The sequence below is a fragment of the Syzygium oleosum genome, unplaced genomic scaffold, assembly GCF_021117445.2.
Source record: "Syzygium oleosum isolate NSW1041296 unplaced genomic scaffold, Sole_v2.1 Sole_v2.17, whole genome shotgun sequence".
NCBI classification, from domain to species: domain Eukaryota; kingdom Viridiplantae; phylum Streptophyta; class Magnoliopsida; order Myrtales; family Myrtaceae; genus Syzygium; species Syzygium oleosum.
In genome coordinates this window covers 603,771-620,731 of record NW_026607501.1, presented here as the reverse complement: position 1 = coordinate 620,731, position 16,961 = coordinate 603,771, and the positions used below count along the sequence as shown (strand labels likewise).

At 39.3% G+C, this 16,961-nt stretch overlaps 2 protein-coding genes across 2 annotated transcripts; both read left to right on the top strand.

Annotated features, from left to right (window-relative positions):
* Positions 1-5,912: 5,912 nt before the first annotated feature.
* On the top strand, positions 5,913-7,075 carry LOC130140271 (protein FANTASTIC FOUR 3-like). Its single transcript, XM_056319274.1, has one exon. It carries the CDS (start codon positions 6,148-6,150, stop codon positions 6,973-6,975), a length of 828 nt encoding a protein of 275 aa, XP_056175249.1. The 5' UTR covers positions 5,913-6,147; the 3' UTR covers positions 6,976-7,075.
* A 5,057-nt stretch (positions 7,076-12,132) lies between these two features.
* On the top strand, positions 12,133-13,552 carry LOC115688713 (protein FANTASTIC FOUR 3-like). The gene has a single exon (XM_030614623.2). The coding sequence runs from the start codon at positions 12,621-12,623 to the stop codon at positions 13,497-13,499; it is 879 nt and encodes a 292-aa protein (XP_030470483.1). The 5' UTR covers positions 12,133-12,620; the 3' UTR covers positions 13,500-13,552.
* Positions 13,553-16,961: the final 3,409 nt, after the last annotated feature.

Sequence of the window (16,961 nt, the reverse complement as noted above, 5' to 3'; positions counted from 1 at the left end):
GAAAGGTTTTCTCCCGATGACACATGGCATAAGTCTTAGCAAGACTCAGTGTCCTTCAACACAAGATGAGCGAGACCGCATGAGTAGGATTCCTTATGCATCAGCTGTGGGATCCATCATGTATGCTATGTTGTGCACTCGTCCCGATGTTGCTTATGCATTGAGCATGACAAGTAGATACCGATCGGATCCAGAGGAACCTCACCGGATTCTTTGTCAAAAATATCCTTAAGTACTTGAGAAGAACTAAGGATTTATTCTTAGTCTATGGAGGTAAGGAACAGATCACTGTAAGTGGTTACACTGATGCTAGTTTCCAAACCAACAAAGATGACCTTCGATCGCAGTCAGGTTTTGTCTTTTGCGTGAATGGTGGAGCGGTGTGCTGGAAGAGTTCCAAGCAGGACACTATTGCAGATTCTACGACAGAAGCTGAGTATATTGCTGCTTCAGAAGCATCAAAGGAAGCTGTTTGGATTCGAAAGTTCATAGAAGAACTGGGAATCAATCCCACAAGTTCAAATCCAACGGACCTCTATTGTGATAGCAATGGGGCCATAGCTTTGGCTAAAGAGCCTAGGTCTCACCAGAAGACCAAACACATACTCAGGAAGTATCATCTCATTCGAGAATTCATTGAAAGAGGTGATGTCAAGATGTGCAAAGTTGCAACGGAGTTGAATATAGCTGATCCGTTGACGAAGGCTCTTCCACAATCTAAGCATGAGCGTCATTGTAACGCTTTAGGCCTTAGACACATTAGTGATTGGTCTTGATGTGAGTGGGAGTATATGTGATATACATTTTCATTGTTCATTAATAAAATATATATTATATTTGATTTTGATTTAATTTTAGTAAATAATTGAATGTGAAATCTTTATCCCCTGAATATTGAATATCCTTAATAGATAATCAAATACGTGATTTGATCGTGAAACTCTATTAATAGAGTGGATATTAATATTCTAAATGTCCCTAGTCAATTGACATTGTGCATTGGGAAGCAAATGGTGTTTGAGACTAGCATGTGAGTCAACTGATGATCAAGTTTCACGGGTCATGAATATAGAGATATAAAGTTGATCACATGGAATACATGTTGGAGAACATTGTATTGGACAGACCCACTATGAGAATACTGTAGGATTGTTATATAATGTCATCAGTATTTCTCATCACAACTATAGAGTATAGTCCTTTGACCTGAGTCTGCCATGGTTTCCTAGACGTGGATTGGCATGCTTTAACATTGCCAAACGTCAGCCGTAACAGGTGATTATAAAGGTAATGGCCGGACATGTCATGAATCGTGCTGAGTGATGTGAGTAGACAAGATGGGATTTGTCCCTCTCATATAACGAGGGTATGATTTCCTGCCCTCTCGTAGAGTTGAAACTGTGAAATGCATGGCCATGCTCAAGTGAGTTGAAGAGTCAACTACTTGTTTTGACAGTCTAACTGTGGAATCGGGAAAATGAGTTTAAGCTATATAAGGATGACACTTGTCCTGCCTTATGCTTAACTCGGAAATCAAGTGACAAAGGGACTTAGTTTATATGATTGGTTCTAGTGCAAGTGGGAGATTGTTAGTAGTCTGCTCTAGGAATCAATCAATGTTGATACTCTAATATTAGTTGTGGATTAGGTTGTGTCGGAAAATCGACCTTCACTATACTTATGTAGTCATAATGTCTTGCTAGAGACCGTTTATGACTTGTGGGCCAAAAAGAGTTTTGAGCACACTGCTAATGTTTAGTGAACCTACATGGTCGCACACAATAGCGAACGGACTTAATATTTTCTATGCGCCTTGATCTACTTAAGAAGTAGATTTTAATTTATTCTCTTATTTAAATTATCTATGCGGTCGTGCGCGTTATGAGATAACGATTAAACGTACGATTAAAGGTGGATGGTTTAGCGGGCCCAAATCGCCCAGCCCACTTCTTTTAATTCTGCTGGATAATGAGGCTGTATAAATAGATAGAAAATCGTTCTCTGTCTAGGGTTTTTCGATATAGTATCAAAAATCAAAAGGCGTTGAAAAGAAGAAACTTCAAGATTTTTCGCTAACACGTGGATCGTTGGAGAATTCCGTTCGTGTGTGTGGATACCGGTAGAGGCGCAACACTTGGGGCGCTAATCCAGACACAATCGGTTGTCGATTTATCTTCGATTTGCAAAAGGTATGTTTCGAAATTCCTTTTCGATTTCAATAGACACATGGATCCTGTCTAGGGTTCTATATTCTGCTGCGTTGTTTTTCGTTGATGAACCCTTCAGTGCCATCACTAAGCAACTGAATTGGAGCACACGTCCTTCACGTTGGAAGGCTTTAGCATTATTTCTATTGGCCAATTAGATTTTGAAAAGAAATGCGAGATGAATTTCTTCTTTTCCGCTCTCATAAAGATATCGAAAAAGAAGTGCAATTTTTGTCATATTTCGCCACAAAGAATAGTTTTTTTTTTCGTCGAGCACAAAGAATAGATTATGATGATAACAGCCATATCATTTCATGGGCACTACGAAATGGCATATATATTTTTATATTGAAATCCAGTTTCTACCAAACAATAGACATGATAGGATATAAAAATATCCGACTTTAAATCCGTAGTTCACCAAACAGTAGATATGATATGATAAAATCCCAGGATTTCTTATTCTATCCTGACTAGAAATCCAGACGACCAAACGCAGCCTAAGGATTTTTTAATAAAACTTGGTAAGAGAAATTCGAGAACTTGTTAGGAGTTGTATACTCGGGCTTGGGAAATACGAGAGTGATTGATTTTATTTTCATAATTCTCCTATCTAATGGATTATTTGCAACTAACTCTTCATGTGTATTAGCACTAGGACTGAACCACTTAGATCTTTAGTGTCCTTGTTGGTCTTCATCGATTTACATCGTAATTATGAATCTCTTGTGTTTGATAATGAATTGCACCATCTGTTAATTTCTGCATTATTTCACGACAAGTAAGAAGAACATGAACACTATAGATATACTTATTTTGTGAAATATGTCATAATTATTAAGATTTTTCCCCTAATCGAGTCCAATGTCTGTCATCAGGGGACAGACGATTATTCTGGGCTCCATCTTTAAGATAGTTGCTTCTGGGCCATTTGGCATTGGATGTCAAACAATTGATTGAAACTATGGTTGAAATTACCATTGAAATTGATCAAAATGTATGAATTTTGATGGGATAGAATGCTATAGCAATGTAATGTTTAGGTCGTGAATATCACTTTTAAGCTCATTTGAAAATTAGAAGCTGGAACTCTTCAATTTTCGTTTGGCATCATGTAATTTACCTGTCAAAACGCTTTCAGAATTCTCATTTTAGTGCAACGACTTGTGTCACAAACGAGTGATTCGTAAAGTTTAATCGATTTTGAGCAAGATTGGAATGAGAGTTGTTTGGATCCTTCTTGTGAATCAATGGGTTGGTTGATAGATTGGTAACTAGCCTTAGTTAACTAAGTAGACGCGACTAGGGACCGTGTTTTGTATTTTACATTGATAGGTTGGTTGACTGATGAGAATAAGTTGTTGTTAACAAAGTAAAAAAATTGAGGACTGAATTCTTGTACAAGAGGGATACATGATGGGAGGGAAGTGCGAATTGTTGAGGAAATTTCTTAATAGATTTTGAAGTTGACAAAACTATCCATATTAATCTTGTAAATCTGATATTTACTCTAAAGTATTTTGATTCAGGTAAATATATTCTGGAAGTGGCAACTTTAATACTTCAAGAGAACTTAACTTTCCGGACGCTCAAACTTTACGAGGTTCAGAAGAAAATTTCAGACTCTACGAGTTACAGAACAAGAAGTTCAGACTCTACTGAAATAGATACTTAGACTTCATCTTAAGACGTCAGAGAACTTCAGCTCTACTTTTTAAGGACTCAGACTTTACTGAAAACCTACGCTGACTTTATTTTCCGATCAGAAGCAAGAACCAGAAATTCTTTAGATTTAGAATTTATTCGAACGAAACATAACAGCTTAATAATCTTGCATGGATTTCACAAAATGAAAGTTTTGATTGACTCAATCTAAGGCTAATTGATTGACAATCAAACATTATGGCAACTATATATCACAACAGATAATACTCTACTTATGGAAACCAAGATTCTGGTTGTATGGGCGACCAGATTTAGTGGAATTCAGATTTTGTTAACCAACGGCTACTCAATCCATTTTATACAAATCTGTTCAAGGTAAAGATTGGAAGATGATCCTCTGAAGACTGTCCAACGGCTAGTTTGGAAGTGTAGGAGTATAAAATGAGACCAATGAGGAGCAAAAGGTAGCGAACGAGATCGAGAATCAACAAGTCCAAAGTTTGAGCACATTCTGATTCTATTACTTGTCTTTTCTAAGTTAAATACTGAGATTTTGAGAGACATTTTGTAAAAGTGATTGTGAGTTCTATCATTCACCGAGTGATATCATTCAGATCTTGTAATACCTTTAGATCACATAGTGGAATCCAACCAATAGGCTTCGGCGTGGGAGAGTGGACATGGGCTTGATCTAAGCCGAACCACTATAACTTCTTGTGTGTAGTTTTCTCTATCCCTAATCTCTCATTATATTGTTTACATTAGGGGTGTGCAAAAAACCCAGGACCGCCCAGGACCGCCCGGGACCGGACCGGAACCGGTGGTTCCCAAGGGGACCGGTCCGGTTCCCGATTCCAATTTTTTGGAACCGGTGGGTATCGGTCCAGTTCCCGGTTCCCAATGTGGAACCTCCCACCCGCCCACCCGGACCGGACCGGTAATATAATAATAATATATTTATTTTTTAAAATTTTAATTAAAAAAATCTGACCAAAAAAAAAAAGAAAAACGTAACTAGACACTCAAAACTCTCTGCTCTCTTATCTCTGGACACTCATTTGATGGGTACCCACTTGATTTATGGATGATGTGGTTAACAGAACCGATCATAGTATATGAATTGTATGAAAAGTTATGTTCTTTTCTTTTTGTTCCGTTGATCTGATGTTGGTCCACATATTTTTTTTTTATTTTTCTAGGAAAACTTGGTGGGACCGGTTCCATGGACCCACCCGGGAACCGGACCGGACCGGCGGTCCGGTTCTCGGGCGGGTCCATGGAACCGACGGGCGGTCCTCGATCCCAAAATTGAGGACCAACGCTGTGCGGGTTGGTCCTAGGGTTAGGGGGTGGACCGGCCCAACCCGGACCATGCTCACCCCTAGTTTACACTGCACACTAGCACATTCAGAATCTAAACATTGTTCAGACTTTACTGATTATAAATCGTTTCCGCTTTAAATTCTTCAAAATCACTCAAATCACCTATTCACCCCCTCTAGGTGATACTTGCTATCTCTAACACGGATATCCACCATTAGATCGAGAAATCGTCAAATTGCATATACGGCATCATCACTCCTCTGTATCTTCACCGCCAAGAAATGGACGAATAAGGCCGGATCCGATCAAATTCAGACGACTTGACCATAGGGCGAGCGAATCAAGCATCGCATCAGGTCGAGAGAGCATTGCACGATCTCGATCTCAAGTATCAACGACTATATTAGCCGCAAACATGATAGGAACCACCCCAAAAATGTTCTCTAAACTAACGGATGCAAGTGCCAAAATCAAGAAGAGGTCACAAGGCCGGAACAACACCAGCAAATCTAGAGCTCTCCCACACCCCTCCCTACTACTCACAAACAACAACCGATTACCACCACCTTCTATCCGCCGTATCACTCCTCCCTCACTCTCCTCCTCCTCCACCTATAATTCCTCCTATGACAAAAAGCTTTTTGTTATGTTGTTGCCTGTCCTTTTGTGTTGTGTGGCCGCTCAAGGGTTATATATTTTCGAGTGGTGTGAGGAGCTCCTCCTCTTCAAGCCTCTCCCTCTCAGTCTCCACCCCCTTCATGACACACTACAAATTCACACCCTCCCATCTCCTCCTCCTCATCTCATCTCCCATTGCCCAGCCTCACCTGCTCCATCTTCCTCCCTCTCCATAGTCTTTAATCCTCAACACCCAACCTCAAAACTTCAGCTACCTCTGCTGAGATTTCCAAATATTTTGTACCCCTCTTCCTCTTTGGTTCCTTCTTCTGATATGGCAACCGTTGTGTGCCAAGGTTTGCAGTCATGTCTGGAGTCCCGAATCGTGGAGCCAGTGTCTCTAAGGCTCAAATTGACTTCACCAAGTCCTCCTCTGTTCTCTCAGTTCTTAGATGTGCCCTCAAAGAGTAGCCTTTTGGGTAACTCCAGCAAAGGGTCTGAAGTGCAAAACGAGACCCCCAAGATGACGAGCAATTTCAACAAGCAAGATTTTGCCTATGTCCCTCCATTGACAAAGAGTCCTTCTTCGATATCACTCCGCGAGCGAAGCTTGGAGATGTGCACTGAGGATCTAGGTAATGAGACTGGTATTGTTGGCCATGTTAGCGAAAGCATGGTTTTACTGTCCGTTCTGACCGATGGATCGAGGTACGATCGGAATTTGCCTAAACCCCGTGAACATGCCGGGGCCAAGGAACCGACGCGTCGTGGCTTTCCGCCTCCGCTGACTACTATTAGAGGGGTGAAGTCCCTCCAAGTTAGGCCTCACAGAGAAGACGGAAGGTTGGTCATCGAAGCCATTGAGACACCGCCGTGTTACCCTCACTTTCGAGCCGAAAGGAGCGACGGCTGGCTCCAGCTATGTTTCCTGGGAGAACCCACTTCGTCATGCGGTGATTCTGTAGATGATGAAGAAGAATGTTCGACGACCACACGATGGAAGACGATGAAAAGGAGTGGGAAGAAAGCCGTGTCTTCGAGGAAGAAGAAGCAGATGGTGATGAAAATGATGAGAGAGATGATGCCTCTGGTGATGTCAAGGGCATCTCTCCGAGATGTGGAGGATGCAAGGAAAGAGGGCCTGAAAATAGAAGGTTGTTGACTTGGGAGCCACTCTGGGTGGCCACATCTTGAAGCTTTTTCTCTCTCTTTTCTTTATAATGAATATCATGCTTCAATTTTGTATAGTGTTGTCCTTCTTATCCATTCCTTCTTTGCAATGGTTTTTTTTCTTTTTTTTGGTTTTCCTAACTTGATAAAATCAAGAAAAATCAAGGAAACACAAACACATGTTTTAATCAAGGGGATGCCATTCTTTGTTACCAATCTCCTGTCCCTAAGTTTACACGAGTAGATGTCTGCCAAACTAAACTTCTCCTTCCCTCACTAAACCACCGCTCTCTCCCCTTAAGACCGTTGCCTGCCGTAAAATCGCAGCCGCCCTCGCCGCCCCCATCTCCCTCCCCACGTGTGTGTGTTTGTTTGTGTACGCTTGCGTATGCGCACGCGTCTCTCGTGCCTCTCTTCGCCCTCCCTAGAGCTTCCGGCTTTCATCGTCACCGTTGGCAAGGGTTTCTACAACAATTTTTATATTGGATATCTACGGTGGTAAGTGAACATAGACCACCTATTCCACGAGTGATTATGCTACATCCTCTCTAAATTGAGGTGTTTATATCCATGTATAGAGCAACCTAATTTGAGAGTTGAAGGGCATGAAAGACTTTGGATAATTGTCATAAATCTATTATACGGCAATCAATTTAGTCATAAACCTTTTAGTTATACCAATTTAGTCCTAAACATTTTGACGATTTGTCAATTTAGTTTGAAACCTTTTAAATGTGTCCATTTAGTCCTAACCATTTTGAAAATTTGTCATTTTAGTTCTAAACCGATTGTTTGGATAATTGGCCGGAAGAACTACATTGACAAATCATAAAAAGGTTTAGCATTAAATTGGAAGATCGTTAAAATGTTTAGTACTAAATTGATACAATTAAAAAATTGGAAATTGAATTGGCCACCTTTTTAAAAAATTTTCGATAATTTTTCCGAAAGAGTTGCTTTGTATCCATAACGAGACTGAAAATTACGTACAAATACGTGGCCGTGGAAAGTTAAAACCACATCTTGTCTCGCATCCACCAAACATAAATTTAAAAGGACGTCCGGTGCCACCCTCAGAAAGGTCAAATATTCCTCGATTTTCTGCTTTTGTAAATTTCCTGCTTGTTCGACGTGGCCGATGCCACTCCAGTCTTCTAATATTTGGATTAGGTTGTCTAAAACTATGAACCAAATTCGGTCTACGTACCACCCACATATGAAGCATGTGGGGAAAATGAAAACATGGTGGCGCCATCATGAAAAAGAATAATCTTTTGTCCTCATGAAATGGGGAAAAATGCACTCGAAATTTTAGAACTCGTCACGAGAGTGCAATGAAATTTTAAAACTTTCAAAGAGTGTAATCAAATCCTAAAACTCGTTACAAAAGTGCAATCAAATTCTAAATTTTTTTTCAAAAAGTGTAATCAAGTCCTAAAACTTGTATTTTTCCAAAATCAAACTTTGTTGTCGTTAGGGATTCTTAAGTGTGGCGCCGTGGTGGTGGGTCCTGCGCTAGCGTCACCCCAGGTTTACCCCTCCGGCTGTCGGCCATGCGGAGGGTTCCTGAGTTATCAAAAAAAAAAAAAACTTTGTTGTTTACCATCTTGTGCTAACTATCCCTTAGAAAGTATTGTTAAAGATCATCAATCTCTAATGAAATGGATGGATGTATTGGTGACTTGCTGCAAACCCATAGTCTTTACTTGATTCAGAATGCGTGATGTATAAATAATATTTATCTAAATTAATTAATATTTTTATATAGTTTATAGAATTTGAAATAATTTGAATTATGTTCAATTTATAAATTAATGAAATGATTACTTATAGAAATTATTCTTAGGACTTGATTGCACTTTTCGAAAATTTTAGGACTCGATTGCACTTTCGTGACTAGTTTTAGGACTTGATTTCACTTTTGAAAGTTTTAGAACTTTATTACATTTTCGTAACGAGTTTTAAGACTTTCAGTGTACTTATTCCCTTAAAATAATCTCGATGAGTAATAGGGATCATTTGTTTTAGGGTAAGTAGGTTTCGGATCAAGAAGCTAGAACAAATTCTATAATTCGGTTATTGGTTCTCTTAAGAACCGATTTGGAATCGAATCGGCTGGTTCCAAAGCAACCCAAGAACCGGGCCAACCTTTTTTCTCCTTTAAATTTTAAACACACTTTAGTTAATAGAACTACTATTTTAAGAAAACATACCATGTGTGGTAGTTAAGGCATTGGCGATTTACAATATAAAATTGGAAACTATACTAGTCAAGGTTGATTTGATTCTGTTCCTGGATTGAACCTGAGTGAGTGACCGCAATAACGTGTCTGTAATCCAAGTGTGGGAACATTTATCGCGACGATTTGCATGAAATTTTTAGGACTTGATTGCACTTTTTGAAAGTTTTAGGACTCAATTACACTTTTATGACAAGTTTTATGACTTGATTGCACTTTTTAAAAGTTTTTAAGAATCAATTGTACTTTCGTGATAAATTTTGGACTTGATGGTACTTTTTGAAAGTTTTAGAACTAGATCGCATTTTTGTGACAAATTTTATGACTTTCAATGCATTTACCCCAATCAATGAGGTTTAACTTTCCATTTATTTCGTTCAATGCAGACTTACTTTCTTTGCATTTTAAATTCAAGAATTTATTTCTCGTGATCAACACATGACTCATTACCATAAAAAACCAAAAACAAACCTTTTGGTGAGAGATTTTCACTTTTTTGGGGTGAAAATCCCGAGTGAGACGGAATGGAAGTAAAGGAGCGCGAATAGAAGGAAAATTACCAAAACAGTCATTTTCTATTGCAACCGTGTCAATTCAGTCCTAAACCTTTTCTTTTTGTGCCAATTCAGCCCATCCGGCTGTCTGGTCAACGTTGACGTGACAATTTTTAAAATATTTTTCATTATTTTTTCTTTTCTTTCACTTTTTTTTCCTCCCTTCATCTTCAACCTCTAGCCAGTTACCGTTGGTGAGGGCGAGGCTCAACCTCGTGAGTGACGGTGAGGACAGCCTTGCCCAAGCATGGCAAGGACAAGCTCGCCGGCAACTGGCAAGGTCAACCTCGCCCAGCGACAGCAAAGTCGAACCTTGCCGGCCCCTGCATCTGGCCAATCGCCGGAACCGACAATCGATTAGAGGTTGAAGATGAAGGGAGGGAAAAAAAAGAAAAAAAAAGAGAAAAATAAAAGAAAAAATAAAAATATTTAAAAAATTGCCACGTAAGAGTTGGCTGGACAACCGGCATCATGTCAGTGCCGGCTAGCCAAAATTGGCCGAATGGACTGAATTGGCACAATTACAATATGTTTAGGATTGTTTGGTAATTTTCCCTTAATAGAATCATCAATCATTTCTAATTAACGTTTGGTCACTCGGAATGAAAAAGGGAGTGGATATTGAAAGTTCGAAATGAATCCTTTAACATAGGAGGGGGTGGGAATGAAAGGAAAGGAATGGAAATAAATGGATTTGAAAGGTGACATTAAATTGGACCAATAATTAAGTTTCGAATTCGACAACTTCTATATGAAGAAAACGTGATATGGTAGATACATGTATGACTCTATTCACTTTGCTTATATTTATGGTAAATTACAACCTCAATATTTAAATCGTAAATATGTTACATTCTTATTCCAAGACTTACCAAACGTGATAATTCAAGAATTAATTATCATTTTGATTCCTTGTTATTATATATTCCGATTCCTATTATTCTAGTCCAATTAATGCAAGCGAGACTTTACGGAGGTTTCGGGTTCCAAGGCTATTTTGGGCTCCAAGTTGAGGCCTGCAACCTAGGTCGGCCCAAACAGAGAAAATAATTAAGACCAATAGTTTGACCCGAGTCAAATTCCATATTGAAAAAGAGGATTGGTTTAGACTGATCCCTCTGATTCCCGATTCTATCCTGAATCCATTTGGAACCTTGGTCATTAGTAAAATATGGATTGGATATATAGATAAACAAGAATTGAGTCAATGATGTGCACCCCTTTCATTGATACTTCACACAATATACATAGAGATATCACCCTCCTATAATCACGGTGGAAGTTGAACGCAAACAATTTGATTTACATTAAGATTGAAGAAAATCAATTTGAGGGGAAAAAGAAACCTCCAAATGATCAGATCATGAATGCTTTGCTTGATATAATATATTCGTGCTGATTTGTAAAAGATTCCGCACTATATCCGTGGATGGAAAGAGGAGGACTAGCAGGGATATAGCACCTCAATGATTTGTCCTCGAAAGGATACTAACATTATTATAAATTTGATGCTGGAGCTTCTCGTTTACATTTAAATTCAATTAGTTGTGTTGGGTATTTATATTCATTTTGAAGTTAAGTGTTCAATAGTGGATCCAAAATTCCAAATGTTTAAGCTATATCATACATCCAGCGTTTGAGAAATCAAATTAGAAACGTTCCTAAAATCTAATTTTTTTAAAAAAAAGACAAGTATTATACTTTACAACTTAACCCATCTAAATTTCTAACTGGAAATTCGTCCTTCCATGTCCGCTACTTTTTTACAAATTAAAGGTCAAGAACGGTGCATTCAAGACATTACTTGCAAGACACGAATTGAAACACATTTACAGATAGAGAACCCGCGTCAATCGCGTCCTCGGGGCTTCCGACACACCATCGGTTTAAGCCCCGTCGTTGCATCGAAACATATATTAGAAAACATATAAATTAAAAAAATTACCAAAAAAAAAGAGGAAAAATTACACAAGGTACAACAGTTCACGGGGTTTGACCAGGGCACAACCATATCCATATGTGCCAGTACAACCAAAGCCGTCGGGACGAGCGTCCAGCCTTCATCTGCCGCTCCGCGTTGAGACTCGATGACCGGTCGACGCATTGATTTCGGTCGGTGGGGGATGGATCGGTTGGCAACTGTTTTTAAAGCCCAAAAAATGCAAGAGCTTCCGGGTTTTGACCGCAAGCAAAATGAGTAACATAAGGCTGGAAAACAGGGGCTTTCCGTCCGTGAGGAAACATCGTCAAAGACGCTTGTTTTCTCTCAATGCCCTTTTGTGTTTCTCAAAGTAACAAAGGGTACCCATGCGAAGTCGGATCAACTCGTGGAAAACGATGATTTCGAGCGCTTTTCGGAGCGGTTAACCGTGCGCTGTCAATGGGGTTGGACCGAGTTTCACCGGGTCGATAGCAAGCGGATATTTTACTGAGAAATTCCGAGTCCAAACTGGACTAGTCCAAAACTAAAGCATATTCAGATTCAGCAAGGAAGGATCCTTGCATCTGTTTTGCTACAGAGGGCCTAGCTTTTGTATTATATTTATTGCCTGTCCTCTTGTGTTGTGTGGCCGATCAAGAGTTATATATTTTCAAGTGGTGTGAGGAGCTCCTCCTCTTCAAGCCTCTCCCTCTCAGTCTCAACCCCCTTCATGGCACACTACAAATTCACACCCTCCCACCCTCCTCCTCATCTCATCTCATCTCCCATTGCCCAACCTCACCTGCTCTGTCTTCTTCCCTCTCCATAGTCCTTAATCCTCAAGGCCCAACCTCAAAACCTCAGCTATCTCCACTGAAATTTCCAAGCTTTGCGCCTCTTCCTCTTGGTTCCTTCATCTGTCATGGCAACCATTGTGTGCCAAGGTTTGCAGTCGTGTCTGGAACCCCAAATCATAGAGCCGGTGTCTATAAGGCTCAAACTGACTTCGCCGAGTCCTGCTCACTTCTCTCAGTTCTTAGATGTGCCCTCAAAGAGTAGCCTCTTGGGTAAATCCAGCAAAGGGTCTGAAGTGCAAAATGAAAACCCCAAGATGACCCGAAACTTTCTTGCCAATCCCATCTCGCCAGTCAACAAGCAAGATTTTGCCTATGTCCCTCCTTTGACAAAGAGTCTTTCTTCGATATCACTCCACGAGAAAAGCTTGGAGATGTGCACTGAGGATCTAGGGAATGAGACTGGTATTGTCGACCATGTCAGCGAAAGCACGGTTCTACCGTCTGTTCTGACCGACGGGTCAAGGTCGGATCGGAATTCGCTCAAGCCCCATGAACACGTCGGGGCTAAGGAACCGATGCGCCGCAGTTTTCCACCTCCGCTAACTACTATTAGCGGGGCGAAGTCCCTCCAACTTAGGCCTCACAGAGAAGATGGAAGGTTGGTTATCGAAGCCGTTGAGACCCCGTCGAGTTACCCTCATTTTCGAGCCGAAAGGAGCGACGGCCGGCTTCGGCTATGTTTCCTGAGAGAACCCACTTCATCATGCGTTGATTCTATGGACGATGAGGAGAGAACACTCGATGATGACAAGATGGAAGATGATGAAAAGGATTGGGGAGAAAACGGTGTCTTTGAGGAAGAGGAAGTTGACGGTAACGATAAGAGAGATGATGACTCTGGTGATGTCACGGGAATCTTTCAGAGAAGTGGAAGGTGCAAGAAAAGAGAGCCTGAAAATAGAAGGTTGTCAACTTGGGAGCCATACTTGGTGGCCACATCTTGAAGCTTTTTTCTCATTTATTTTTTATGAATATCATCATGGTTCAATTTTGTCAAGTGGTGTCCTTCTTCAACTTCTTATCCTTTCCTTCTTTGCAATTGGTTTTTTTTTTCCATTTTTCAACTTAATAAAATCAAGAAAAATCAAGGAACAAAAACACAAGTTTTGATCATGGGGGTGTCATTGTATGTTGCTATGTCCTGTCCCTAGTTTAAACACAAGGGTAGATGTCTGCCATTTGTCTACAGTAACTATTCAGGTATTTGCCAAACTGAACATCTCCTCCTCTCACTAAACCACCACTCCCCCCTTTAAGACTGTTGCTCACCGTACCGTCGTAGCGCCCTCGCCGCCGCCCTCGCTACCTCCATCTCCCTCGCCACGTGCGTGTTTGTTTGTGTATGCTTGCGTATGCGTGCTTCTCTCGTGCCTCTCTCCCTGTCCCCCGAGCCCTCTCTCTCTCTCTTCTCTTCACTTGATCCCGCCTTCATCGTCGACGTTGGCAATGACTTCTACGACAATTTTAGGATTCAACAAGTGATGATGCTACATCCTCTCTAACTTGAGGTGTTCATATCCATATTCATAGCAATCTAATTCAAGAATTGGAGGGCATGAAAGAGTTGCTTTGTATTCATAAGGGTTAATATCACGAAAAACTCCAAACCGATATACTTGTGATAAATTTACCTCAAACTAATTTTCTAAGCACCAAAAATTTCAAACTGGTATACTTGTGACAAACTTACCCTATGTTAAATTGGATTAATTTCATGAAAAATAACAAAATGGTACTGGAGGGCAAAACCCCAAATTGGTATACTCATCAACTGCGACGTGTCATCCAACTCAGAAATTTAACAGTAAAATTTAACGGAAACTAATTGAGGATAAAATTGCCACAAGTGTACCAATTTTGGGTTTCTTATTATCAAAAAATTAATTCGGAATAAATTTATCACAGATATATCAATTTGAGATTTTTCGTGATATTAATCTTATTCTTAACGATACTAAGAATACATGTAAATAAGTGTACGTGGAAAGTTAGAACCACATCTTGTCTCGCATCCACCCAGCATAAAATTCAAAAGGATGTCCGTCGCCACCCTCGGAAGTCAAATATTTGTAAATTTCCTGCTTTTGTAAATTTCCTGCTTGTTCACGTGGCCGATGGGACTCCAATCTTCTAAGATTAGGATTAGGTTGTCTAAAACTATGAACCAAATTCGGTCTACGTACCCCCCACAAATGAAGCATGTGTGGAAAATGAGAACATGGTGGCGCCACCATGAAAAAGAAGAATCTTTTGTCCTCTTGAAATAATAAGATTGCACCTTATGAGCGACGGGAGTGATTCGTTTCAAGATGGGTAGATTTCAGATCAAGAACTTGAAACTTACCCTATGGTTCGGTTCTCTTAGAAACGGGCTTGAAACCGAACCGGTTAATTCCAAAGCAACCCGAGATCCGGGCCAACCTTGTTTTTTTTTTTTTTCAAAATTTAAAGAAACTTTAAGTAATATAACTATTATTTTAGGAAAACATACCATGTGAACAATTTGTGGTATAATGGTCAAGTCATTGACGATTCACCATATAAAATTAGAAACCATACTAGTCAAGGCTGGTTCAATTTGGTTTTCGGATTAAACTGGAGCGAAGCAACATCAATAACATGTATGTAATCCAAAAGTGACAACGTTTATTGCGACAATTTGCATGAACATTACTTGGTCTAATTTCGTGGTTCACATGATTTCATAGTAACCATCATACTCAAATCACGTCTATTAACTATAAACAAACCTTGTGGTTATGGTCTCAAAAAGTAATGCCACTATGCTATTTTCTATTTTTCTCTTGCTCATTTGTTGCGAGAATATTTTGGTCCGAGTGAGAAATGAATAGATCCAAAGGACATTTTCGTATAATTCTGCAGAAGATATGGTTCATGTTGCCATCACCTTGCTGTCCCAGGTGGTCCCGATACCATAAATTAATGACTTTTTTTTCTAGAAAGGTGTCATTGCTACAGGACTTCCAATTCATAACGAGATCAGTTTGCACGATACATAATTAAGCAGGTTTCGATTTGATATAAACGAGAGTGACCGGTTCAGGACACAACAAAAATCGTGTTTTACGCGGATTGACTCGCTTAACCCGTTTGGATACGAATTGGCACATCTAAATTAATGTTGTTTTGTTTAGAAAAATGTTAAATGTGTTAACACAAGTTATCACGTACTAAGTGTTTCTTATGAATATCGCTGAATATATATTCATAAATATATGTTAATTTATGGTGTCGTGTCAATACCCAACACGATGACATGCTTCGTAATCGTATCGGTTGTATTAGGCGTTCCATGTTATTGTTGAGTCGGTTCAACAAGTTCATCATATGTGTTGCATTCGGATTAGTCATATTTGCGTCACAACTTGATTCGATATGACACAGCGCGATTAATATGACACAACACGAATTGCCATCTCTACGTAAGAATATATTTTTTAATTTTGTAAGCACTAAAAGAAAATATAATTTCCGCGGTCGACTTTTGATTTCAAATATTGCTTCACGTATATTAACCTTCCATTTCTTTAAAATTAGTGCACTTTGATTGCAATACATCCATGACGTCAGCAAGATATGGACACGGCGGCATAGGTCTAACATGGCCTTCGGCACATCAACCCTGACTAAAATTAAAAATTAAAAAGTTTATGAATATATTAAAAGGTTTAATATCATGAAAAATCTCAAAATGGTATATTTGTGATAAATTTACCATAAACTAATTTTTTTACCACAAAAAATTTCAAATTGGTACGCCTATGATAAATTTATCCTTCGTTAATTTTCGCTAAATTTTACAGTCAAATTACTGAGTTAATTTGTGATTTTTTATGTATTAATGGAGGGTAAATTAGTTTGAGGTAAATTTATCATATGTGCACCGGTTTTGGATTTTTCATGGTAAAAAAATAAATTTAGGGTAAATTTATCATATGTGTATCAGTTGAGAGTTTTTTTACGGTATTAATTCATATTAAAAAACAAAAAGAAAACAAGGGAAGTGGAGCGACCCGCCATCTTTTTTTTTTCCTTATTTTCTATTTTTTCAGATTCTTTTATTTTTCTTGATTAGGGTTGAGTTTGACAACATGACATCATCCTGCAGTTGCCATATTAGCATTATTTGCAGAAAGATTAATTAAAATGTGGTCAAAATGCATTAATTACAGAAAGATAAGCCACTTGTACAAAAGAAATTGGCAAAAGTACCTGTAAAAGAGATGAAATTGAGTCAGGCTACCCGCAGGTGGGTCGATATCGATCGACGACTATTCAAGATCAACTCACCTAATTTGGAGACGCGGTCAATTTCAAGCTACTCCGAACATTTTGTCTAGTTAAATTCAAGCTTGATCAAGCTTTAACTATTCTTTTGAAAATTG

What these genes read in the sequence shown, in the direction of transcription:
- LOC130140271 (XM_056319274.1), top strand. Translation starts at nt 6,148, where the DNA reads ATGGCAACCGTTGTGTGCCAAGGTTTGCAGTCATGTCTGGAGTCCCGA.
- LOC115688713 (XM_030614623.2), top strand. Translation starts at nt 12,621, where the DNA reads ATGGCAACCATTGTGTGCCAAGGTTTGCAGTCGTGTCTGGAACCCCAA.